Source organism: Leptidea sinapis, chromosome 37 (assembly GCF_905404315.1).
Source record: "Leptidea sinapis chromosome 37, ilLepSina1.1, whole genome shotgun sequence".
Lineage (NCBI taxonomy): Eukaryota > Metazoa > Arthropoda > Insecta > Lepidoptera > Pieridae > Leptidea > Leptidea sinapis.
In genome coordinates, this window is record NC_066301.1 from 7,416,719 (window position 1) to 7,443,338 (window position 26,620).

The window sequence follows — 26,620 nt, forward strand, 5'->3', positions numbered from 1 at the left end:
CCGTATTTCCTCCTCTCAAAAAAAAACAAGGGGATCCATTGTCACCTATACTATTTATAGCCACATTAGAATCGATAATAAGTAAGCTTGACTGGAATGAACGTGGTGTAAAAATAAAAACTAAGTATTTAAGCCACCTCCGTTTTGCCGACGACTTGGTGCTGATATCAGAGAAAGGAAAAGAACTACAGTACATGGTAGAGTCACTAAACCAAGCTAGCAAACTCGCTGGACTAGAAATGAACCTCTCTAAAACTATGGTAATGATCAACAGCACCAAAGTACAAATATACGTCGATAACGAGCCTCTCCATTATACCGAGAAATACATTTACCTAGGCAAGCAAATAAGCTTCGACAGATCAAACAACTACCAGGAGATTGAGCGCAGAGCTCAGTTAACATGGAACAAATACTGGAGCTTAAAGGAAATATTTAAGAGCAACATGCCAATCCAACTAAAGACTAAGGTTATGAATTATATTAATAGTTATGCCTTATTCCTTGTCTGACCTATGCTTGTCAGACATGGAAATTTAACAAAAATGTCATAAATAAAATAACAACGTGCCAACTGGGAATGGAGCGGAGTATGTTAAATATAAAAAGAATAAACAAAATAAGGCATACAAAAATACGCAACACCACAAAAGCAATAGATGGTCTAGCACAAGCTCGTGCATTAAAATGGAAGTGGGCAGGACACATAGCACGCCTGCAAGATCAAAGGTGGACAAAAAGAGCGACAGAATGGAGGGGGCCAGTGGGCAAAAGAAAGAAAGGGAGACCTTGCAACAGATGGCAGGACGTAATTAAACACACAGCAGGTCCAAACTGGATACAAATAGCGCAATCCAGAGAAAACTGGCTCAATTTGGAGGAGGCCTATACCTGCAGAGTGGTTCTTGCAGAATAAAATGCATAAAAATTAATTCCTTTTTATAAAACTAACATAATAATTAAATTAACTAACTACTTAATCTTTTTCTTATTAATACTAACAAAACTAATCGACTTTGTAAATAGCATTTCTGTAAGAAATAAAAGGCTTTTTTATTTTTTTTATTTATTATTATTTCACAAGTCTGCAAAAACTGCTGAACCTGAAAAAAAATACTGAAATAGCTGCTGGGTCGTCGTCGATGCTTTATTTAAATGTAGACATGCAAATGGATGCCTCGTTTGCAGAAAATACTATTGAGCTACCGCCATACATGGGTTTATAGTATTTTCCTTGATTAAGCGAGTGTTACGCATTTACATATTATAATACTTTTTAAAGGATTAAGACACGTGTACTTGTAACTGTGCTTTTTAAATAAGGTATTTACGTATAAGTTACATATTTATAATTTATTTAAATTAACCCGACGTTTCGTGAGCTTTGCAGGTACATTATATTTTCAAGAGAATGTTTTTAGTCATGTTATTGTAGTTAGCTACAATTTGTGTTCGAGATTGAAATAGTAATTTAAATTCTCTACTTCTATGCTAATACCTAATAGTTGGTTCTAAAATGGGACGGCAAATATAACACAACGATTGATTTTATTCAAAGATTTGATACCTACATCAGTATTTCAAACCTTTCTCATTGGAGTTATTCTATTAATACTATTTCATAAATTTCTCCAATCCTTATTTTTTTGCTTCAGAAATAGTTATTTCTTTTTATTGGAATTCTAGGAAATCAGGTATATACTTCTCTGTACAGAAGTCGAGTTATACGGAAGTTGTGCATAGAAGTTATGTGAGCACGAAAATATAATAGTGCTCACTAAAAGTAGATCTTTGCAAATTCAATGGGAAATTATTAGGGAATCACATAAATTTCAAATAAAAAAACTTTATCCTCCATTTACCTACTCAAGATAATTATTGTTGCCAAAGTTCAGATAGATAGATTCCTTAGTTGTGTAGATCTAATTAAGGAAGTTAGGTAAATCATCAATTAAAATCAATACCTTGACCAAATTCCATAGTCCAAAAAGACCGCAGTGGCACATCCACTGATCCATGGTTTATTAACCAATCATTGCACTCTTTTATCTATGGTAAACTGAATAACACACCGTTTGTCATCTGTATGTCCATTTGACATTTGACAATATTTGACAAAACATTTTATTAAAGTTGTAGACTTGTAGTACCTACTCTTTGTCTTTTGGAATAAAGTTTGCTAAGATCTTGCAGTTTTCTCTTCAAAATATTTTTTTTATTCATATGGTTGCTAATCCTTTGGAAAATTGACGAATCACGGCTGTTTTTTATTCATTATAAATATTTTTAGTTTGATATTGATACTGCTCGTTAGCAATACTAAAGTGGGAAATATTATACCGGTTTTATAATATTAAATAAACCTATAGAAGTTATGGGTAACCATAGCAGTCATGAAAAGACAGTTACAGATGGTAGTGGTAGTGGTTCGAGTTCTCCAAGAGGTTCGACAAGAGGCACCCGGTCTGGATCAGGTGTGGAATTACAACCAGAAAAGACAGAAGTTCAGCCACCTTCTCTTGTCCCTATAGAAAAACTTGGCAAGGTAAGATTTCTTATTTAAATTGTAAGTGACAAATAATTAAGCGTATATTTAGACTTTAATTTAGAGATTTCAAAAATATAACTTTTATTATTATTAAATATTCATTTAAGAATACTTCATTTTTAAGAGTAAACACGAAATATTTAGATAGTGACTTTATTGATACTAGAATAATTTTGTTATAGTAATATCCTATTTTACATATAAATTAGAATCCACATATAATGACACTCAAGGAGGGTTCACAGTAGTACCGAGAAGACTACACAATAGAATCAAATCAAATTAATATTGATTTCAAGGTTATTTTTTTAATAATTGATATTAATGTAATTCTTATTATGTTTTTTATAATAGTGTACAGAGATTATTTGTATTACATATTAAATACACACACATACATAGAAATATGAAATATAATTTCATTAGTTTAACAATAAAAAAAAATCACTGACATTGACAGTCTGTGATTTACAGTTGTTTGTTCTTGATAACAATTTGTTTAAAACCTTCATATGTCCTTGTGAATAAGGAAATCATGCATTTCATAGTATTATCATCGAATTTATTATTATTCATCAGCACAGCACACCACAAATTAGAATATCATCCCCACCATCTGGATTTGTGGTGGTACTAAACATCTACAAATGCTGTACCGAGATCTGTTAACATTCATTTGGACGAGTGTCTCGAGAACCTCAAGACTTTGCAAATAATGTTGGGGCGCTCGGTTGTCTAGATGTTAGAACTTAGTTGGTGATGTTTTGTTAATAAAATATAAAAATTACACTGTAAAAAAAACAGTGCAGTTTTTGAGAAGCTTTATTCACATACTACAAAGCTATGGAATAAGCTTCCTGGTGTGGTTTTTCTGGGAAAATACAACATGGGTACCTTCAAAAAAATTGTCTACACCTTCTGGTATTGGAGATAATGTGGGTGGCTGTTATCACTTATCACCAGGTGACCCGTACACTTGTTTCTCCTCTTTCTATATAAAAAGGTAGGTTTAGAAAAAAGGAAACTGTAAACAATTTATTTAGTGAATATAAATAAAAATAAATTTAAATAATTAATATTATCTTGCTTAATAAGCCAAACAAACATATTAATTGAAATGCATGGATAACTGTTAGAGTTTAAAAAATAACTAGTAATAAAGTCCAAGTTATGCATGTATCTTGAGAAAAAGGTGTTTAAGAGCTGTTCCTCCAAATTCTGCCTACCTGTGACATAATATGGTGGTTAACAAAACACCACAGCCAAACTTGTTGCAGTCAAAGATTCATGGAAAGAAGCTTGGTTGGAATGATAAAAAAAACAGGAGAAAGAATAAGAAGAATCCATATTGTCAACAACTGGTTCCGTAGGGGTGGATTATGGGACGGATGGGGTTAATTTAGTTTTAAATCTTAACTTAGACTTCCATGGGAGGATGAAAACAAACAATGTGTCCAAATTGGTGTTGAATTGCTAGAGATAGGAACAATCAAAAAAATAAATATAAAGAAAATCAAAGAAAACAAAAAAATCAAGTGCCTTTGCAGACAAACTCATGGAACTCTAATGGAAAATACATATTAACTGCCATGGATGTCAAGTATGAAGCTTACATATAGACATAGACAGGAGCTAGTATATATACATATATATATATATATATATATATGTCCAAAAATATTAATCATCAATATATTGTGATACTTTATACATCAATATGTGAACAAACAATGAGATCACCAAATGCTTGCTAATCATTTGTTCAATGCCTTATGTTGTATATTCGGATGACTTTCCTGCTAAAAGGTAATCATATGACTTACTTAAATCATAGGCTCGCAAGAGGAAGAATGTATAACAATTATCCAGATTCATAAGTTTGTGGAAACAATTTAAAAATGCTTAATTTAAATGTAAAAAGAAACTGAGGTTAATAATTAAATTATAAGAACAGACACTTTAAATTAAGTAATATGACATATAGTGCGAGAGAGACCTTTAATGGAAGAAGAATTTTATACTACACATATCTGTGAAAACACCTTTTGGTGGGTTAAACTTAACAATATGGACCATATATATATGAGGTTTAAGGGGTGGGAGGGCTCATATGACGTATTAACATTCTAACATAACCTAACCTCCCTTAAGTTTCTGGCAAAAGATTTTATATGCTCAACATTAATTATACAGGGATTGGGCTTTAATTATTATTATTTTGTATGGACAGAATCACAAAATATTTCTCATCACAATCACTAACTCGTCAAAGTCATACTTCATAAAGAGGTTATCATCAATAAAATATTTAAAACTTTAAAAATTCATATCTCATAAAGTAGATGTTTCCTCGCAAAATGAATACCACCAGATTTTTTTCAGATATAGTAGTAATCTTATTTTATCAAAAGCATGGTAGTCAAACGTTGTAAGCTTACAGGAGTATGTAATTTGTATGAAAAGTAAAAAAAATGTATCTCATGAACCTTAAGTTTCCGCAACCTAAAACTTTGCAAAACGCTTTCTTTTAGTGAGTTCCACCAAAAAAATATGGGCATTTAAATTAATGGTCCATATTGGAAAGTTTATCCTTTTGGTGTGACAACTGTGGCGAAATTGTGTCTTGTCACACGGGTGGAAGATGCCTTTTGAATTTTTTTACTGAAAAAGACATTGGCCAGTTTGCAAAAAAAAAGGTATTAAAATTTTCTTAAGAGGTTACATCATATTTAATATTATAAATATTTTTTATATTGATATAATATATATTTAAAGACTATTTTGTAAAATTATAATGGTTTGCTTATATTTTCCTCATAGGTAATGAGTACCTTGTCTCTGCTTACGAATTGTACCCAAATCACTATCTTTCTGCTTTTGGTGAACAAATAACAATGAACAATAAACAATACTATTGTAAACAATATGGTTCATGATAGATATTCAATAACAAGTACCAATATTATCTATAGTTTTCCTTTTGGTGTGTGGTAACAGCTCCCTGCCTCCTTAATGGTTATTACATTATTATGTTTCGGTCATGTTGGTCTTTTATTTTATTATTTATCCACTTCCACCTAGAGACAGCAAAGCTGGCCCTGCTCTTTTTGACTGAGACACAATAGAGACTCTCTGGCTGATACATCATACCTCTCCCACCAGGGGTATAAATGGAACACTCCTTTATACCATGGGCTGCAGTGCGAGTTTAAGTCAGGGTGGATGTTTGTTTTCGACACTTGAGTATCCTTAAAGAACAAGACCTATCCACTATCTGGCTGGTCCACGAATCTATTAAATGTCCCATAGCGGTAACACAGAGACTACTACTGATACTGTCCACTTGAGCACATCCATACGTCTGCAGATTCTGCCGATGATTTTAACGCCCACCACGCCGAATGACTAAGCTCACGTACCCACAGATCATGCGGTGAGATATGTTCACGACTTAACTTTAGCTTATGGTCTCACACAGCTGGTTTTCGTGTGTTCACCGCTAAAAAGACTCCCTTCGTCATATACCTTCCATTCGAGATCACTCCTCTAACTGCCACAGCCTGTATAGTAGGCATCGATATATCGAGCGACAATCCGTGGTCATTTGGAAGGGAAGTCCAAACTGGCCTCTAAATGGCTTGGTGTACTCAATAAGGCGAGCCAGAGTAACTATATAAGGCGCAAATTCATCAGGCCTCACATGAACTAATGTTCTCTCTTCTGGGTGGGCGTTCTACAGTACCAGTTTTTTCTATTTGACCGCTTACAAAAAACAGCGGCTCGAATCTTCGACGATCAAGCCATCTCCGATCGACCGGAAACGTTGGCGTTACGTAGAGATGTGGGTTGTCTCTGCATCTTATACCGCTTTGTGAGTGCTCAGGGGAGTTGTTCGGATTAATACCAGTAGGTGAAATCCACCACCGGGTATTACGTCAAAATGTTAAATACCACCCGCATCACGTCGACGAATGGCATTCTACGACCGCGCGTTTTGCATGAAATTAACTGTCACTTTGTGGAATCAATTGCCGGCTGCTGTTTTCCGGAACCGATACGACTTAGGGACCTAAAAAAATGTTACAATGTTTAGAAAATGTGAAAATACGATAAAAGGCATAAGAGGCGAAATTGATTCCTTTAGAATTATTTTTGATGTCATTTCTATTATACTAGATACTACTACCGCTTCGGAAACAAATGGCGCTCTGAGAGAGAAAAAGCGGCGCAAGAAACTCTCCCAGCATTCTTTTTTTTCGCTCTTTACAGGCTGTGGGAATTCTCTATGTGAGGCCGATTTTACGCCTTACATAGTTGCAGGCGGTGACTTATAGTGAAGTACTGTCTCGCCTTACTAAGCTTACCCCGTCGTGTTAAGGCGACACTAAATGCCAGCGACCTTGAGCGATATGAGTACACGGCTGCCGGCCCGCCATCTATGTAACAAAGCCAATATTTTCAAAATTCTTGGATGGAAAACAGTTTATATGCTTACAATCCTCGTTATTCAATACTAATCTGAATAAATGAACGTACACAAAAAAGTACAAGCTATAAGAATAACTTTTCTAAAAGAAGTACCAAAAAAATGCGTCACGCCATGCCAAAAAAACTTGTTTAACTTCAAAGAAAAGTGATAGTTTAAAAAGGCTCGGCAGTGTTAACTATAACCAACAGCAAGCATTAACAACCTACAAATAAGACTTAAGGATATGTGTAACAGGATTATATAGTGTTCATAGCTCGAAATGCTATACTTTTACCACAAAACTTGTCTAAAAACATCCTGTTTGCGTGTTTTATGCTTACTCTTCGCCTTAAGCCGCGCGTTGCAAGTTCAATCACGCAATGCAGGCTACCGCGAACTACCTACGATAGACAAGTTTCAGACCAATTTTACCTACACTGATTAAAAACAAGCCAATCCGTGTCAAAAATCTCAGTGTAAGTTATTTCATTGTAAATATTTTTTTTAAATACACAAAGAAGATCGCTGACTACTAATATTGTAACCTTCTCCATTACGAATCACGATGACGTCACAGTAATAATGGGTATTAAAATATGCAAACACGCTCACGAGGCACTCAATGATAACGTGATTAATTGCAGCCTAATGTGCCGTCCCTGATAATGAACCTCAAGTGATTTGCGAGCTATTGTGCAGAGAGCTGTCGGCCTCGTCTGTTTCTTCATACTTACGATGTTATAATAATACACTCTAAACTCTTGAGGCTAATAGTCACGCGTTCGTTCTATAATGGGTCCGCCACACTGTGCTCCTTGCGCTGCTCATTTATTTATTCATTAAAGCACACCACATCATATTATACAATACAATTTTGTTAATCTTATGTTACAATCACGGACGAGTAAAAAAATAAGGACTCCGTGTCACCTTACATAACAATGAGGCACCAAAACAAGCCGGTAAACGTGTAAATACATAGCCCCTCGCATACACTTACACTAAAACAAGCCGAGCGGGCGCCATTATGAGATTTGCCATTGTCTGTGACAGATCAGTTTGCGTCGCAATAAAATATTTTAAAAATGCCGTTGTGCGTTGTGAAAAAGTGTAAAAACAATAATATAAAAGTATTTGTAGATATGACCATCTAAGGGTAACTGGTATACCCCGTAACCGCACACACACTAGCATAAAGGTGCTTCACTTGCTAATAACACGGCGCGGAGTCCTTCTTTTTTTACAAGTCCATGGTTACAATTAGTAGTTCTAAAGTATAGGAAAAATTTTGGTGAAAATAAAAATTACAAAAAAAACCTCCCTAATTGCTTTTGAAAAATAGAATTAATACTATCGCTACAATAAAAACAAAATAAGAAATGAAAGTACAAATTATAATAGTTTATCTTGTCTCTTGTCATACAGTGTTTTTTTGCTTGCTCATTAGTTTGCACTTAACGCTACCGCGATGTCGCCGTCCCTGCCCACACACTGTTCAACTCTCGCAATCAATCTCGATACTTGCACTTATTCCTTTGACTCGCGCTCAAAAAACCGTTAAAATAGGGAGCGGTGGCCACAACGAGAAGCATGGTGATATTTTTGCATTTGACAATAAAATTTATGAACGACGCGGGACTCGAACCCGCGACCTCTAGCGTTCCGTGCGAGCGCTCTTTCCAACCGAGCCAACCGTTCGAGTGACGTAAAGTTCATAAATCTTGTATGCTTTGTTCAACTCTCAGGTTGTGGCTTCGGTAGTTTTCCAATTACAGAGCATAATGCGAATTAGTGCCACACAATGCCGAATTGTGCTGATGCTTAATTGGAACATGAATTAGTTTTAAAATGCACCAGCAGAGTGCGTGTGTACTAAGTTCAGTGTTGAAAAAAAATAGTCATAGAGTTAGCAATTTAATAAGAAAATAATATGTTGTCTTCTTCATTTTGATAAATATGTTCATTTACACGAAATCATTTATAAAAAGGCATTTATATTCTCAAAATTGATTCCTTTAGAATTCTTTTTGATGTCATTTCTAATAACAACTAGATACTACAACCGCTTCGGAAACAAATGGCGCTCTGAGAGAGAAGAAGCGGCGCAAGAAACTCTCCCAGCTTTCTTTTTTTGCGCTCTTTTCAATAAAAATAAACAATATTGTACAATCATTTCTATCGCTATAAAATAATCACAATCTAGTCCCAGGCTGTCCGATCATTTAGATATTCAGCAGTGGAGTAATAGGATTTACGACAGAGCCATTTTTTATAAAACATTTAAATTTATTTATAGATAATGCCTGAACAGTGGCTGGGACTTTATTATAGCCCTTAAAGCTATTATGTATCTTATGAAGCCTACTAGAATTAGATACAAGCAATCCCTTAGTTCTAGTGTTATAATAATGAAAATCACTATTAAGAGCAAAAAGGTGACGATTTTTGTGAACGTATATTAAATTTTCATAAATGTACTGAGAATGAACAGTCATAATATTTATTTCTTTAAATTTTTCTTTGAGAGACTGTCTATAACCAAGCTGATATATAGCACGAACAGCTCTCTTTTCCAGTGCAAACACTATATCAATGTCAGCAGCATGACTCCATAGTAATATACCGTTCGTCATGATGCTGTGAAAATAACTAAAGTACACTAATCTAGCGGTCGCAACATTCGTGTACTCTCTAATCTTTCTAACTGCATATGCCGCAGAGCTGAGTCTATCTGCTAGATGGGCAATATGTATTATGTCTGCTTCATTAAATGTTTTTTTTTTTATATATATTTATTAATAAAAAACAAATTTTACATTGCGGTTTCAAAGCAATAAAAACCACTGAGGTTTGTACAATTGCTAAATTAAGTCTACACCAACAGAGTTAAATTAATAAAAGAAAAAATAGTTCACAATCACTTAGCTATACATTACAATTATACAAATAAAAGTAAAAGTACTTGATACAATTAATAGTTAAGCACGATAAGTTGATCGGTGGTCAGTCAAGTATTAAAAAGTATTTTTTAAATTCGATCAAGCCATGCAATGTCGACAAAAGTATATTTCTGTTCAATAATTTTTTGTATACTTTAGAATTCTAAAATGAAATTGTATTCAGATTTTAAATGTGGTATATAAAACTAAATAGTCAATGTTTGTACCTTCATTAGTTCTAGTTTTATTTATTTAAAGCAAACAAATAGTACAACGAAGAATATTTAAATTATTTTTCGGTAAATTTGTACCTTTATCCATACTTACATTTTTTTTAACACAGCCTGAATAAAGTTTTATTATTTCTAAAAAACTACGACGAAACGAAAGCTTTCAAAATTTTTTTCAACAATTAATTATATTACTACCGATAGTAAATAAAATTTGGATAAATGCCAACTTATAGAAAAAACACACGTTAATTTTGTACCACTGAGTTGGTATCTATTCTACGCATCACGCGAAAGCAGTAGTACTTTTGTGAGTGCTCGTTTGTGCGAAGCGTTGCTGTAGTTGGAACACTCAACGTTGAGCATTATGCCGCAAAATGCACTCTAGTGCTGTAATTGGAAAACAGCTTCATCCACAAGATCTACTTTACAGTTGATAACCTGCTCAACTTCAATATTTGTATATCAGGAAATTGACTTACGATGTCGCTCTTGTAAATCTAATTTGCAACATGTTGTTTTGATTTGCAAGAGCGACATCTTAGAAATTAATGCCTCACACATTCTTTTATATCTCTGGATTAGTCTAGGTTAGCCATTTAAATTTATTTTTCATTACTCATACTCGGAAAGTAATGTTGATTTGATCTGATCATTGGGTGGAAAATGCTGCTTCCCTCCATAGAGAGGGAAAAACTCATACAAATTACTAAGGGCCGGAATGAACTTTAAAAATAGAAATGCTGTGAAGAGTTTTATGTAAAAAAGAACTAATAAAAAAAATGCTGCGGCCAGTGGACTTTCTAAACAGCCAGTCGACATAAATTAGCGGGATACTAATCTATGCTTAGATAAACAACTAGTTTTATTTTCCTCATATTCGAAATGAAAAGTAGAGTGTTTAACTCGGGTAAAAGTATCAATTCCTACTCGGACTATAGCCGACCTCGCTGCGCTCGGGTGTCTAAATACCTCGGGAATTGATTCTTTCGACCCTCGGTTAACAATCTACTATTTCGCAACATAATCTTGTTGATATATATATTCCGTGCAATATTATCTAACTTATGGTGAAAACCGCATTAAAATCCGTCGCGTGGCTTATCGGATACACAACACTGTTTTATGTAATGATACAGGCCGCTGGTTACTCGTGTATGGACATATGCGAGAAACAAGTCGGAGTTGAATCTGCTTTGTTGCTTGATGGTTCTAAATATATTTAGACAATTTGCTTAAATTATTGATATTATTTTATCTTATACTAGCTGACCCAGCAAACGTTGTATTGCCATCATAGATAGCAACTGTAGTTAATCTACCAACTATATGTAGCTAAAATTAAGTTTGATTTTTACCTCCTGAGAAAGTGTGAAAGATACAAAGATTTGTAATTAGTTATTCATTTTAAACTATTCTTTCAATTTGATTTCTGAGCGACGCGACGGGGGACACATCAAAGGAAAAACAAAATTGTTGTATTTATTTAATTCCGAAAATTTTCATATTTATTAACCTTTTAAACCTTGCCTGGACTTCCACAAATATTCAAGACCATAATTAGCCAAATCAATCCAAGTTCCCGAGTTTTAGCGAGACTAACGAACAGCAATTCATTTTATATATATAGATAGATTACGTCACTAGTATTTTTTTTTCTATATAATATTATGATGTTAATTAGCATTTCTAAATATGAAAACCTTTTCATATTTCATAGGGATTCCAGAAATATTTTTTAGCTAATTTTATACCATCCTTACGTAACCTTTGACTAAAGTTATTGTATAAAGTAAGGTCTGGCTACAAAAAATATTTTTAAGCCTTATACTAATTTACAGCAGACATCTTACTATTCACTTAGAAGCCTAAAAGCACATACTAAAATTTTCCTTCCTTTGGCATGCGTTTTTTAAAAGTACTCTAAATTCGAACAGCAGCACTTAGAACTACTTCCTTTTCCGTTTATTTTTGTTTATGAAAATGAGAGACTAGACGAGCAGGACGTTCAGCTAATGGTAATTGATACGCCGTGACCATTATAATGAAGTGTCGCTCAGGATTCTTGAAAAACCCAAAAATTCTGAGCGGCACTACAACTGCGCTCGTCACCTTGATACATAAGATGTTAAGTCGAATTTGACCAGTAATTTCACTAGCTACGGCGCCCTTCAGGCTGAAACACAGTAATGTTTACACATAACTGCTTCACGGCAGAAATAGGCGCCCGTTGTGGTGCCCATAATCTAGCCGGCATCCTGTGCAAAGGAGCCTCCCAAAGAACAATTAAGTACCTTAATCACTACTGTCTGTAGTTACCAAAGCTAAGCATTAAATGTCAGTTTCCAGCCAGTAAATTATTGAGTACGCAGTTAGTCTGGACTAAATTCATTTTAGTCTTAAATAAGAAATCTTCTAAATCAGCTCTTAAACTACAAGCGATAGGAAAATGTTAATAAGAGACTATCAAAGTCGATTATAAATCAATCGATCAGGTCGGGTATCTTATCGGCGCGGCGGCTGCGAATTGTGTGTTAGTTTAAATGTACGCCCGTCGCTAGCGGTGCGCAAGTGTCAGACATGGAGCGGCGTGGCATGCGGGAGTTACGGTTTACAATACTAGGGATACAAGTGCGAAGACTCAAGAAAAAGCGCTCCGCAAAGCCGACATGTAAGGTGACTAGCCATCGTTCCTTCTTCCAATGACACACCGAACAGACTTAATTCTTATTTATTAATTTTTTTTATGAAAATATGCGACGTGACGAGCAGGACGTTCAGCTGATGTTAATTGATGCGCCCTGCCCATTACAATGCAGTGCCGCTCAGGATTATTGAAAAACCGAAAAATTGAGAGCGCTACTACAACTGCGCTCGACACCTTGAGACATAAGTTGTCAACTCTCATTTGCCCAGTAATTTCACTAGCTACCTCAGACCGAAACACAGTAATGCTTACACATTACTGCTTCACGGCAGAAATAGGCGCGGTTGTGGTATCCATAATCTAGCCGGCATCCGGTGCAAAGAAGCCTCCCACTGGTAAAAAAATTGGAAGCAAATACAGATACATCCCTAAACATAAAATAGATATAGTGAAAATAGAAATATGGACGTAAGGATGTCTCCTTTAACAGTTTCACCAAGTACACAAGTTAATATTTAAATTTACAATTAAATTACACTTAATGTAATTACTGTGCTTCGTGAACGACAGAAATAGGCGCCGTTGTGGCACCCATAATCTAGCCGGCATCCTGTGTAAAGGTAAAAACGAAGTACTTTGAAATAAAGCTCGAACCCATTCCTAAAGGGCGTCGGCCTTTCTACGTTTTATAAAAATGTTGTGTTTGTGGCTGTATATCCTTGTATAACTAACATGAACGGCTTAACCGAACTTGATGAAAATGTGTTTGTAGTAATAACATGTGATTGCGTAATGGAAACGATTTATTATATATTTATAGAAAATTGAATAATGGTATTTTTCCAAATAGTTCAAAATGAATACCTTCTATAACGGTTTCTATGAGAGCCATTTGTTTCCAAAGGGGTCTTATAGTTTCTTTAATGACGTCAAAAGAGAATGATTCAATAAAAAAAAAACGAAAATTGATGTTGAAAAAAATAATGCTGTTATTTTTGTTTTTTCTTTTTTTACATAATTAATATTTGTATGTAGTTTTAAGTTGTTTCCTTCTTCTTTTATAATAAGTATTACATTTTAATTTTAAAATAATATTATGTATTCGACGACCTTTTGTATACGGTAAAACTCGAATGAGTTTATTATATATTACAAGAATTTTGATATTTATATGTAATTTGTTAAATAATAAAAAAATATTCAGACAGTACCAGTGTTAGGCACCTTTGCACAGAATGCCGACTAGATTATGGGTACCACAAGGGCGCCTATTTCTGCCGTGAAGCAGTAATTTATAAACATTACTGTGTTTCGGTCTGAAGGGCGCCGTAGCTAGTAAAATTGCTGGGCAAATGAGACTTAACATCTTATGTCTCAAGGTGATGAGCGCAGTTGTAGTACCGCTCAAAGTTTTAGGGATTTTCAAGAATCCTGAGCGGCATTACATTGTAATGGGCAGGGCGTATAAATACCTGTAGTCCTCCTCGTGTCGCCCCTTATTGTCATAAAAAAAAGGCATAAAAAGCATGTTAAATAAATCATAATCAAACGAGTTACAAATACAGAAGATGCATCAACCTACATTCAGTTTCTGATACCTTCTTAAGTTCTAAGGGCTTTATTAAAATGATTCATTTATATGTTGTTTCAGCTGCTGGTGCAGAGATCGCAGAAGGAGGATGGAGTCAACGGTGTCACTGAGAACTCCTTCACAGTGAGTGCGACCTTATTATATCGGTTTTATTGGTTTGTTAAGCATGCCTCATGTAGAAGGGGTGGGTAATTTAACCTTCCTTAACGATCGGCACATGCCTATGCCCCCGCGCCGCGGTATGCCATAGATGGGCGCCATTTTGGCGCGCGCGCAGCGTCTATTTTAGCGCTTTTTTACGTGTATATTGTAATAGATTGCTTATAATCAGGATGCTATGAGAGAATATATAAGAAAACTATTGAAACAAGCTATAAAACCATGCAAAATAAACTATCTTATAAACAAATTGAGTCAGAACTTGGTCAGGGTGTAGTGTGCCGAACGGCACTTCCGATTTTGGTGTATATGAAAGATCTAGTGCCAAATGGTACGCTCGATTTTGAATGATTAAATGCACATAATAAAATTGTTAAATATCTGTATTTTACAGTTTCCACTTAGAATTACAATAATCACTGACACAATTACAATTTGGACATAGTTCCCATTGCAATTCACAATAAGTGAATGAATACTCGAACTTACCGCTCTAGTTTATAAAGGCCACGACAATCAACTGTGTGTGTGGGACTGACCATTATAAATACCACTGGACAGGTTGTTCTATATGTTTGACAGCAAATGTTTTGTGCCTATTTGAAGCGCCACTACCGAGCTTCCAGAGAACTAATTGACGTATAATACAAATGGCTGCGAAGGAACGTACAAAACTCTGAAGTATTTTTACATTTTGAATTCAATTCGTTCGTTTTCCGTGTTATTTATACTTCAAGAATCAACGTAATAAAGTACACATTTTTTTTTTGTAAATAGTTTCCCATGTTGTCCACTAGGTTGTCATCACTAGTTTTAGTACCGCAGACTCTCGCTACATGGCCAACAGCGCCAAAATGGCGAATATCAAACAGGCACAAAAGTACTTTGACAGCCGCCAGTCCAGTGGTATATAATAGAGGTCAGTGGTGTTTGGCAGGCACTACAGCAGTGCTTACTTAACTTAATTTTACTAAAGATCTGAATATTTATTGTTATTTATAATAATATTTGAACAATATTTATACAAATAAAGCAGATCCTGTAGATGAAGCCACAACCTGAGAGTTGAACAAAGCATACAAGCTTTAATAACGATACGTCACTCGAACGGTTAGCTCAGTTGGCAGAGCACTGGCACGGAACGCGTGAGGTCGTGGGTTCGAGACCCGCAACGTTCATAAAATTTTGTTTCCAAATTTTATCTGTGTATCGATATGTACTAAAGCGGATATGACCTCGGTTCCAGAAGTACCTGTTCCCTCGCTACCCTGAGCTAGCCCGTCAGTTCTACCGCCACGTACATCGCTCGGCCCGCTGCAGCAACAAGCACATCCCGTTGGCTGCCTTCCGCCAACAATGCGAGAAAATCCTTGCCGTACTCGATGACAGCGTCATTATCGACACCTACGTGAGGTAGGTACGCTGCTCATCATCCGCTACCAGATGCAGATTCCCTACTGCTCGGTGACAATAAGTTTTTTATTTTTTTATAGACACACTTTTTACACAAATTATCTTGCCCCAAGTTAAGCATATATAGCCTGTGTTATGGGTTACAAGACAATGATATATTTAATACAATATACTTACTTAAACATACATATATTCATATAAACATACATAAATACATTAAAACATCCATGACTCGGAAACAAACATCTATATTCATACCGGGATTCGAACCCGAGACCTCTAGCTTAGTAGGTAGGATCGCTAAGCACTCGGCTATACAGGTCGTCAAGTTTATACTATACAGGTGGTTTTTTTGAGAAGGGCTATACTATACAGGTGGTTTTTTTGAGAAGGGCGGTGATGGCCAAGTCGGAATCTGCGAGACTTAGAGGAAAGTCGTGAAAGGAGTCATGCCCTCGATTTATAAGAAACCAATAACTGCATATTTAGTTTTTTAAAATTTTTACGGAAATCGATTCGGAAGTTTTTTCCAATAAAATTACATCTGTATTATTGAACCAATAGACTCCGTTGCTGATGAGGATCAATCTTTGCAAAAATATGTATCGCAAAAATGAAAGGAAATTTTATTCATATCTCACTTTTAACTTACTAATAAGTTGCTCAAAATGGTTTCCTTTGACTCCAATGCAAAAGTTTATACGTCTCTCTAATGACCTTAGTTTTAATAGGAGGTGAGTTTTCTTCCTTGTAATAATAATAAAACATAAAATTTCTTATAAATCAAGGGCATCTCATCCTTTCACGGCTTTTCTCTAAGTCTCTTAGTTTCCGACTTGGCCATCAGCGGCCTTCTCAAAAGACCATCCCGTGTAAGATAAATAAATACTTTAGCCGTAAGGTTTGATTCTTGGTGAGATTTAGAAATGTGGATGTGTCTCGTCGGCAGGATGTTCAGCTGGAACCCCGAGGAGGGCACCGTGAGCCCGGACGAGCTGCGAGCGCTGCTCTACGTCAGCTACAAGCTGTCAATGGATTACTACCCGGACGGGCCGCAGACCTGCATGCTGGTGAGTAACGTTCTGGTCTTGACCTAAGAACCTACATAAGATATAGATAAGATAGCCCTGTAATTTCACTAGCTTCGGCGGCCTCCATGCGGAAAAACATTAGTATCTATATATACATAAATGAATTGCTATTCGTTAGTCTCGCTAAAACTCGAGAACGGCTGGACCGATCTGGCTAATATTGGTCTTGAATTATTTGTGGAAGTCCAGGGAAGGTTTAAAAGGTGAATAAATAGAAAAATGCTGCTAAATTAAATAAAAACAACGAATTTTTTTTTCCTATGATGTGTCCATACAGAATTTCTATGAGAGAATTTATTGACGCACGGTTTGACAGTTCTGCTGTAAAACAATTTCATTACAACAACAGGGAGCATATTTTACGAAATAATTCTAGATGTTATGATATATTATTGACAAATTCATAAAAAACATTATTTTATTTATTATATACAGAACAACGTCTGTCGGGTCAACTAGTATATTATATAAATAACAATTGTAGTCTCGCTCAGAAATTTTTGGGGTTTCTCAAGAATCCTGAGCGGCACTGCAAATTGCATTGTAATGGGCGTATCAACAATTACTATGATATATACATCTAAACATTAGAATTAAAGACGCACATACAGGGTGTTAAAAATCCTGTACTATGTCTTGAGGCGTATATTGGTCAAGTAGTGAGAACAAATAAATATTGATTTTCAGGAAATAAGCACATTAAAAAACTAATGCATTGTAGTCATAAGAAACATCGCTCGCATTATTCGACCGAGGTTATGGCAATGACTAAATAAGAATCTATATATCTTATTCGTAAATATTTTCAATTTCGGGCCTAACACAAATCGCCAGCTCTACCTATATCTTCCCAAAAAGCTAGATGGTAAGTATAATTGAGAAATTTCATTTACCTAATTCCACTATAAAATTAAACAATAAAAACAAAATATGTAAAGAATTAAAACTGAAGAAGAAATTAAAAGTTCTTCTTGTCTTGTTGAAGTAGTTGTAGTGCAGGTTATTGGGAAGGAAATTTTACTGCGGTATTTAGGAATCGAAATGCCTTTCACATTGCAGCGCCAGAAATAGTTTCGGTGATAGTAATGCCCCAATAGAACACACTGCACTTACATTTAGTTCTACTGCTACTAGTCTATTGTTAATTAAATTAAACTATTAAGTCTAAAGAATAATGAAGAATGAATAAATAAGTCAGGGGCTCCCAAGGTTTTTGAAAATATGTAATATTTCAATTATTCATATTTGAATTGTTTTTTTTATCGTAGCATTTAATCTAAGGGGTTTTGATATATATATATATTTGATATATACAAATGTATAAAAGAAATAAATAGACTTTACTGTACTGTGTCACGTTACACCATATCTCAAAGAGGCTAAAAGTACTCAAGATGGACGGAAGAAGGCATTTACACCTTGCTGTGTTACTCTTTGGCATAATTGCTTGGAAAACACCAGCATACTTATATCAAAAGTTAGAATGGCTTGGACAGCATAAAGCTTTGAATATGGATACGAGGTCAGCTTTTCGTATATTAGCTATTCCTAGCCACCGAACTGCTGCGTTTCGGGAAAGTTTTAGATATCAAGCCACCAAGTGCTGGAATGATTTGCCACCTCCACTTCAACTTAGTAATACCATTCAAAATTTAAAAATAAAAACTAAAAATTACCTACTTAATGATATTTATAAACCCCTTTAACTGCTTGTACCTCTTTTAAATTTAATATTATAATATTAACACTTATTTATTATTAATAACCTCATTTTTTATGATTTTTCCGTCGTTAAGATCCAAATGATCTTTTTTTAACGTTCAATTTTTTTTTTATTATTTATATATATTTTTTTTAAGAGTTAAATTCAAAAATTAGATCTATACTGCATTTATTTATTTATATTCATAGACTTATATTCATAATTATAATTTAAAAATTACTAGTCGCTGCTACTCCCAGACCCAATAAAGTTGGGGCTACTGAAAACCAGTGCTACATTGGCGCCACGCCATTGCAGCTTATTACTGAGTTAGCTCCATTTGGTGACATTCATTGCCACACAGTACCTTTTTCGTTTTAAGCTATAAATTGTATTATTTAATTTGTTTTATTTGTTAGTTCTAAGAAATTATTACTTATTTTGGTTTATATCATTTTAATAATTGTGTGGTGGTGGTTTTTGTTATCAATAAATTTTTATTCTATTCTGTGTAACCTTGTTGTTCGATGTATTTACTCTGAACACTCTTGTTTATATGACGCATAAACATTACTAATTGATAGCAGTGTTCCCGTAGATAAACAAGACGCTTACTGCGGTGGTGAAGGGCTGCTTCAACAACAAGGAGTCCCACAGTGTGGGCTTTGTGGTCCGCTGGCTGGAGGAGCATTGTCACCGCCTCATATTCCCAGTCCACAGGTGACTCTTTCATGATTGCTTGTTACATAATATAAACATGGAGTACTTGACTGTTAGTATTTTAATGAATATCTATCTATATACATATAATGAAAATGGTCTTTGTTTGAGGCTCAATCACGCCTAAACCACTGATCGTATCGACATGCAACTACCACCATTCGATGCCAAATTTATCCTAGATGGTTTATGGCTACTAATTTTTTATAGTATTTGTAGTAAGATGAATAAAATTTAATTTATTTCCCTTTATAATTCGCCCAGCGAAGCGGGCGAGGACGGCTAGTCGTTATATAAATTCAAAATTTTAAATCACTTTTTGAACGTCATAAACTACCACACACATAATATTTCGATCTTTTCGATAGAAACCTCACATTTTTTTGTTTTCCTCTAGGGAACATAATAATATAGTTATTATTATGTTGCCTCTCTTGTAGTACAATCTAGCCTTGACTAAGACTAACATGTAATTCTACTTTAACTTAAACTGCTAGATAGATTTTTTTTATGGAATAGGAGGACAAACGAGCGTACGGGTCACCTGGTGTTAAGTGATCACCGCCACCCACATTGTCTTGCAACACCAGAGGAATCACAAGAGCGTTGCCGGCCTTTAAGGAAGGTGTACGCGCTTTTTTTGAAGGCACCCATGTCGTATCGTCCCGGAAACACCGCACAAGGAAGCTCTTTCCACTGCTTCGTAGTACGTTGTAGATTAGATAGATTTAATTAAGAATGTGTCCATTAACACATTTCTTAATGTCTCTATTAAGGGTAAGTTACTTTGTTCATGTGTCTCTTAAACCTCACATTAAATGAAAAATTAATTCCTTTCCTTGTCACTTATTGAAGATTAGCTGACCCGGCAAACGTTGTTTTGCCATATAAAGTATAATTCACGCGATAGTTTTATAAGTAATAAAATATTGCATATATTATAGTACATCATTTTGTTCTATTGTCAATAGTTTTTGCAGCGCACGCAAAAATAGGTTTTCGATTTTACACCTTGTGTTACAAAATAGCAATTTTATTACGAATCCCTAATTAGGAAAAAAAAACATAGCCTATAGCCTTCCTCGATAAATGGGCTACCCAACACTGAAAGAATCATTTAAATCGGACCAGTAGTACCAGAGATTAGCGCGTTCAAACAAACAAACAAACAAACAAACAAACACTGCAGCTTTATAATATTAGTATAGATTTACTTGAGAAACGTTTACACGGCTGTTATAGTAATATAAAAGGTAGTTTGTCCAAAAGAGTATGTTTTTAGCGTATTCTCACCATCCTGTATAATAGGGGAAGAGGCTCTGTATAATTGATACTTTTTTATTTATTTATTTAGATATTTACACCAACGACACATCATTATAGAAATAAAATTTTAGCAAGTACACAAGGGATAGTACAATATGACTTGTCTTTACAGGTGTAAACAACATTTACAATAGTGCGAAAAGAATAACAAAGTTGAACAATTAAACATAACATAGTTAAAGAAATGAAGAGTTAAACAAAAATGATGATATTAAATGAATTAAATACATTTCTACTTAAAAAAAATTAGATTTATAAAATTTCTAACTATACAACAATACAATTATTTACTTCTTATATTTAACTTACATAACTAAGATATTAATATTTTAATGCAGTCGGTACTAGTCATACTGAAATAGTATTTTTCTACTCCTCTACTTGTATCTGTAATTTATACAGCCACTATCATTATAAGTAAGTAAATCTAATAAATAATGGCAATTTTATACATATAAGTATTTCTTAATATTAAATTTGTTACGAATAAAATAATTATAATGGTTAAAAAATTTGCACAAACACAGTTAATAATGGACTACATTATTTTGTTTTTTGGTTAGTAGGTATAATTTTAGTTTACTTCAACTGTTATATAAGTCGTTAGCCACATCCAGTCCTTCTTATTCCGTATAAATATAAAATATATTGATGTTGTTTTGTTGAGCTATTTTTAATGAAGCTTAATTTTTTGTAATTGTTCACTTTGTTTGTTTTGCAGGCTTAGTAACCTAAAGTAATATTATATTATATATTTATGTAAAATTCTCATGTAAGTGATTTTATGTTGAATCTTGACACTATTAGTTCACGATAAATGATTGCTTTTCGCTTAAACGCATCAAACATATTTGTTGGCTAGGAATTAGATTGTCTCCTAGCCAGTACCGACTTACATACTAGCTAGGGACCCTCCAGCATATGAGAATAAATGTCTAACGGTTTAACCGAATCTGGTTATATGGGTGTGTGGCTCAAAAACAACTGTGCTTTTTTGGGACATTATAGTAAGGCAAACAATGCATTTTTAGGCCATAGAGTATAGACTTTTTCAAAGACTCACTAAAGTATGTACTTATATTACTGATCGTGGCTGTATAATAATAATAATATTGACACATTACACAAATTATCTTGCCCTAAACTAGGCATATACTATGGGTACAAGACAACGATATATTTAAAAAAAATATACTTACTTAAACATATAAACATCCATGACTCGGAAACAAACATCCATATTCATCATAAACAAATTCAAAATAAACGTTCCTCCAAAATTAATAAGAAAAAATGCCTATTCATTGTTTGTAGTACCACAATCTAGGACTAATTTGGGTCAAAACGCAACTATATCTAGGCTCTGTAGGTCATATAACTCACTGGCCAAATCGCAGAACATTGATTTATTCATTCCGCTTGCTCAATATAAAAAGATAATACTTAATTTGCACATGTGACTTAGAAACTTTGTTTTCATATTTTCATTTTTATTTTAAATTATATATTACAATATTTTTAGATTTTAGTTTCTAAATTGTTAAAATTACTGTCCTATAAGCGTAGTAAAAATTATGATGTAATATTATATTTTAAGTTTAAGCATGAGTGTAATTTGTCAGTTGCCCAAATATATAAATGACAGATAAAAGTAGAGGAGTACAGAAACAGACATGATGCGTGGTTTGTAGATATTGCGTCCACTTGTTGGCAACGCGGCATCGTGAGCTGGAGTCGCGCATGGAGGTGGAAGGTGCTGGAAGCGGTACCGGCATCGAGCTGTCCACGCCGGTCCTGGAGCGAGGAGGACCTGTCCACACTCTGCTGCCGGTCTCCTGCGCCTGGCTTGTGGCGGCCACGCTATCGCACACCTACACCCGGCCCTTGGTACGTGTGCGTTATTTGTACAGCTAAAGATATATCTAGAACTTTTCCTTCCCCCGAAACCGATCAACTAACGGCCGTTCAATATACTATCTGCAGATAGAGATAAATTCCTACCTTCTACTGTCAATAATCTGAAGCTGTCCCAATATACCCGATAAGTCATTCTTATCGCCTTATATTGGGACGCGTGCATTGCAATTTCCATACAAAGTTCTATCGCTGGTAAGCTATACGTCGTCCCATTGACAGACAGCGTGTACGGATAAGGTGAGTTATCGTCGATAAGTTTATTGGGACAGATAACGATAGTTACGATTTTTGTCTCAAGTAAGAGATAGACTGAATATTAACTAATATTTGTATAATATGTTTTGAGTTCTATGGCGAGTCCTTAGGTGCCTCGCTGTGAGACGTAAGAAATATGTGATTTTTGAAAAAAAAAATGAGAGTGAAAAATTAAGATGCGCGCGTATCACTGTAACACAAAAGTGACAGGTTGAAGTTGGTTCATAAAATTTTCTTACGTTTGCGTTATTCGTTATTTTTTTATGGTATCTTCGTCCATTATTAGGACAGGCAAAGGGTTCAAGCCCATACAGCCGTATTCATTACTTAATAATTAATTGTCAAAGCCATCTACAAGATTTTTACAAAATTGTTTTTTCTATAAACGTAGAATAGCACGAGGACTAAATGATTTTAATGATCTTTGCTTCGTTAGGCCAAAGAAGTATTACTTCTTGCATGCATGCATACACTTTTTTTATTGTTCAAAATATACAAGAAACAAACTACTTAACAATTAAAGCCATCCTCGTGAAACTAAAGTTTTTATTTGAGGAATAGCGAGTTCACTTATTCTAAACTAACAACAAAAATTACATACAATAAACATGAAAACAATAGAAATAATGAAACAATGATACACCCAGGCTATGCTTATTAGTAACCTTCCAAAATTGGGAGGTGCCCTTTGGCACAACATCTTATATATCCTTTCCGCATCGGACGTGCCCGCGGGCACTGGTAATTCAAAAAAACAATGAGAGCGGCTGTGCCCCGAGGCACTCTTTTACCTCACCCAGTTTTCACCCTTATTAGGTGTACAAAATGGTTTATTTGCCTACGCAATTATGAACAAGTGAAGTCCGATACACATTTCGATCCGTTACGATTCAAGGCCACCAATATTCGACGTCATAGCTCTACGGACATAGCACTTTTGTGTTCACTTGTTCCCGGGCGGCGCAGCGAGCGGTCGCTATCAAGACTTTGCACGAAGATTTGTGGAGATTTTGGCTTTATTTTATAATGAACATATAATGTTCATTATTCTACATAAAAGGAAATAAATAAAACAAGTAATTAACATCGAAAATCAATATATATTTTAAAATATACCTATTTTTACAGTTATTGTCGAATGAAAAGTCTTCGTGAAATAAAAAAGAAAGACAATATGAATAATTTATACATGGTCTTATAGCTTGTTTCAATAGCTTTCAGAGACAGTCACTCAAATCACCCTAGTTATAAGCATTTTATAACTACACGTAAAATAATACGCACGGGTAAACGCTGCGCGAGCGCCGAACGCTTGCTGATCTAAGGTGTACATCGAGCGGCGGAGCGCGCCGATCCGGAAAGGATATACACCAAAATCGAAAGTGTCGTACGTCACACTACGCCCTGACCAAGTTCTGACCGTCATTTTGTTTATAAGATAGTTTATTTTGCACAGTCTTACAGCTTGTTTCAATAGTTTTTTTGTACATTTTGTCATATCATACTGATTATAAGCAATATATTAATACGCATTATTGACAGGCCGCTGCGCCGATCTTTTTTTTTAAATAAGGGATAAGATGAGCAGGATGTTCAGTTGATGGCAATTGATGCGACCTGCCCATTTCAATGCAGTGTAATTTTTGATAAACCCAAAAATTCTGAGCGGCACTACTTTTGCGCTCGTCACCTTGAGACTTCACTAGCTACGGCGCCTTTCATACCGAAACAGAGTAATGCATACACATTACTGCTTCACGGCAGAAATAGACGGCGTAGTGGTAGCCATAATCTAGCCGGCATCTTGTGAAAAGGAGCCTCCGACTGGAATGCGAGCGATCGCCACTTGCCGCGCGCGCATTATACAAATAATTACTACGGATATCGGCTTTGTCAGTATATTTATATATATTTATGAAAATTTTATATACGTTCACAAAAATCGTCACCTTTTTGCTCGTAATAGTGATATTCATTATTATAACACTAGAAATAAGGGATTGCTTGTAACTAGAGTTAGTAACAAGCCTACTAGAATTAGTAGGCTTCATGAAATACATAATAGCTTTAAGAATAAGTGTATACACTTTTTATATAAATTCCCAGCCACTGTTGAGGCATTATCTATAAATAAATTTAATTGTTTTATTGAAAAATGGCTCTGTTGTAAATCCTATTACTCCACAGCTGAATGTTTAAGTGATCAAACAGCCTGGGACTAGATTATGATTATTTTATAGCAATAGCAATGACAGTGCAATATTGTATATTTTTATTAAAAAGAGCGGCGAGAGAAAGAGAGCTCAGAGCGCCATTTGTTTCCGAAGCGGTAGTAGTGTCTAGTATATGAGAAATGACATCAAACAGAATTCTAAAGGATCAATTTTGAGAAAATAAATGCCTTTTATGCCTTTTGCCTTTTAATATATATAAATGTGCGATAAATCACCCACACAATGATTAATAATATTGTCGCGGTTGTTCCAGATGCCGCCAAAGGCCAGTAGCGGTGGCGCAGGAGGCACGAGTGCCAGCGCGGCGTGGATGTCGCGCCTGGTGTGTGCGCTGCCCTCGCACTGGGTGCCGCTATACTCCAGCGACGAGCATGGGCTCGGAGCCAACCGGTTCTTACATCACACCCTGGCCTACAGGTCTGACAAACTAACAGGCATATTATATGAGATCAAATCGTTCGCCAAGTTGTTATCATTATCATCAGCCGAAAAATTTCTACTGCTGAACAAACGCACGACTCGTCATAAGTTAGGATATCATCCTCACCATCTGGATGTGTGGCGGTCCTACTACTACGGCGTACTACAAAGCTGTGGAATGAGCTTCCTTGTGCGGTGTTTCCGGGACGATACGACATGAGTACCTTCAAAAAAAGCGCGTACACCTTCCTAAAAGGCCGGCAACCTAAAACACCAGGTGACCCGTACGCTCGTTTGTCCTCCTATTCCATAAAAAAAGGCCTACCGCAAAGATTCTTCCACGACCTGCGCTGCCCTCATCCAACGTATTCCAGCGATCTTGACCAAATCGTCGGTCCATCTTGTAGGTAGCCTACCAACACTGCGTCTTCCGGTACGTGGTCGCCATTTGAGGGCTCCACTGCTCCAACTGTCTGTCGAACTATGTGCCCTACCCACCGCCACTTCAGTTTTGCAATCATTTGGATTATGTCTGTAACTTTGGTTCTCCTACGGATCACCTCATTTCTAATTCGATCTCGCAGGGAAACTCCGAGCATAGCCCTCTCCATTGCCCTCTGAGCGACCATGAGCTTTCACATAAGGTCCATAGTGAGCGAATACGTCTGTGTACCGTAAGTCATCACTGGCAACACACACTGGTTGAAAACCTTGGTCTTCAGACACTCAGGTATTTGGGATGAAAAGATTTTAGGAACCTTCCCGAACGCTGTCCGAGTTGGGTTTCACCAAGTTGTACAAGTATGCATTTCTTAACCTGCCCAACTAATAAATAATAAGCAATCTTATGTATTGGAACTCTCACAATATTTATTATAAGTACAAAACTATTGCAGTGTTTCACAATATTGTAACGGTAGATAAGTCAATCTTGTATTGACCATCCATTCACCAATGGGA

At 35.4% G+C, this 26,620-nt stretch overlaps 1 protein-coding gene across 2 annotated transcripts in view; it reads left to right on the top strand.

Moving 5' to 3' along the window:
• The first annotated feature begins 2,174 nt into the window (after positions 1 to 2,174).
• LOC126975751 (uncharacterized) overlaps positions 2,175 to 26,620 on the top strand; it is a 34,977-nt gene continuing 10,531 nt past the window's right edge. Inside the window, exons 1-7 of one of the 2 annotated variants that reach the window (XM_050823778.1) lie at positions 2,175 to 2,545; positions 14,484 to 14,546; positions 15,829 to 15,995; positions 16,945 to 17,065; positions 19,387 to 19,508; positions 22,526 to 22,721; positions 25,494 to 25,657. In XM_050823778.1, coding sequence (XP_050679735.1) covers positions 2,375 to 2,545; positions 14,484 to 14,546; positions 15,829 to 15,995; positions 16,945 to 17,065; positions 19,387 to 19,508; positions 22,526 to 22,721; positions 25,494 to 25,657 — 1,004 coding nt within the window. In that variant the 5' untranslated portion in view covers positions 2,175 to 2,374. Of the gene's footprint in view, positions 2,546 to 14,483; positions 14,547 to 15,828; positions 15,996 to 16,944; positions 17,066 to 19,375; positions 19,509 to 22,525; positions 22,722 to 25,493; positions 25,658 to 26,620 lie in introns of those variants that run through there. The other variant, XM_050823779.1, reaches the window with a different exon arrangement.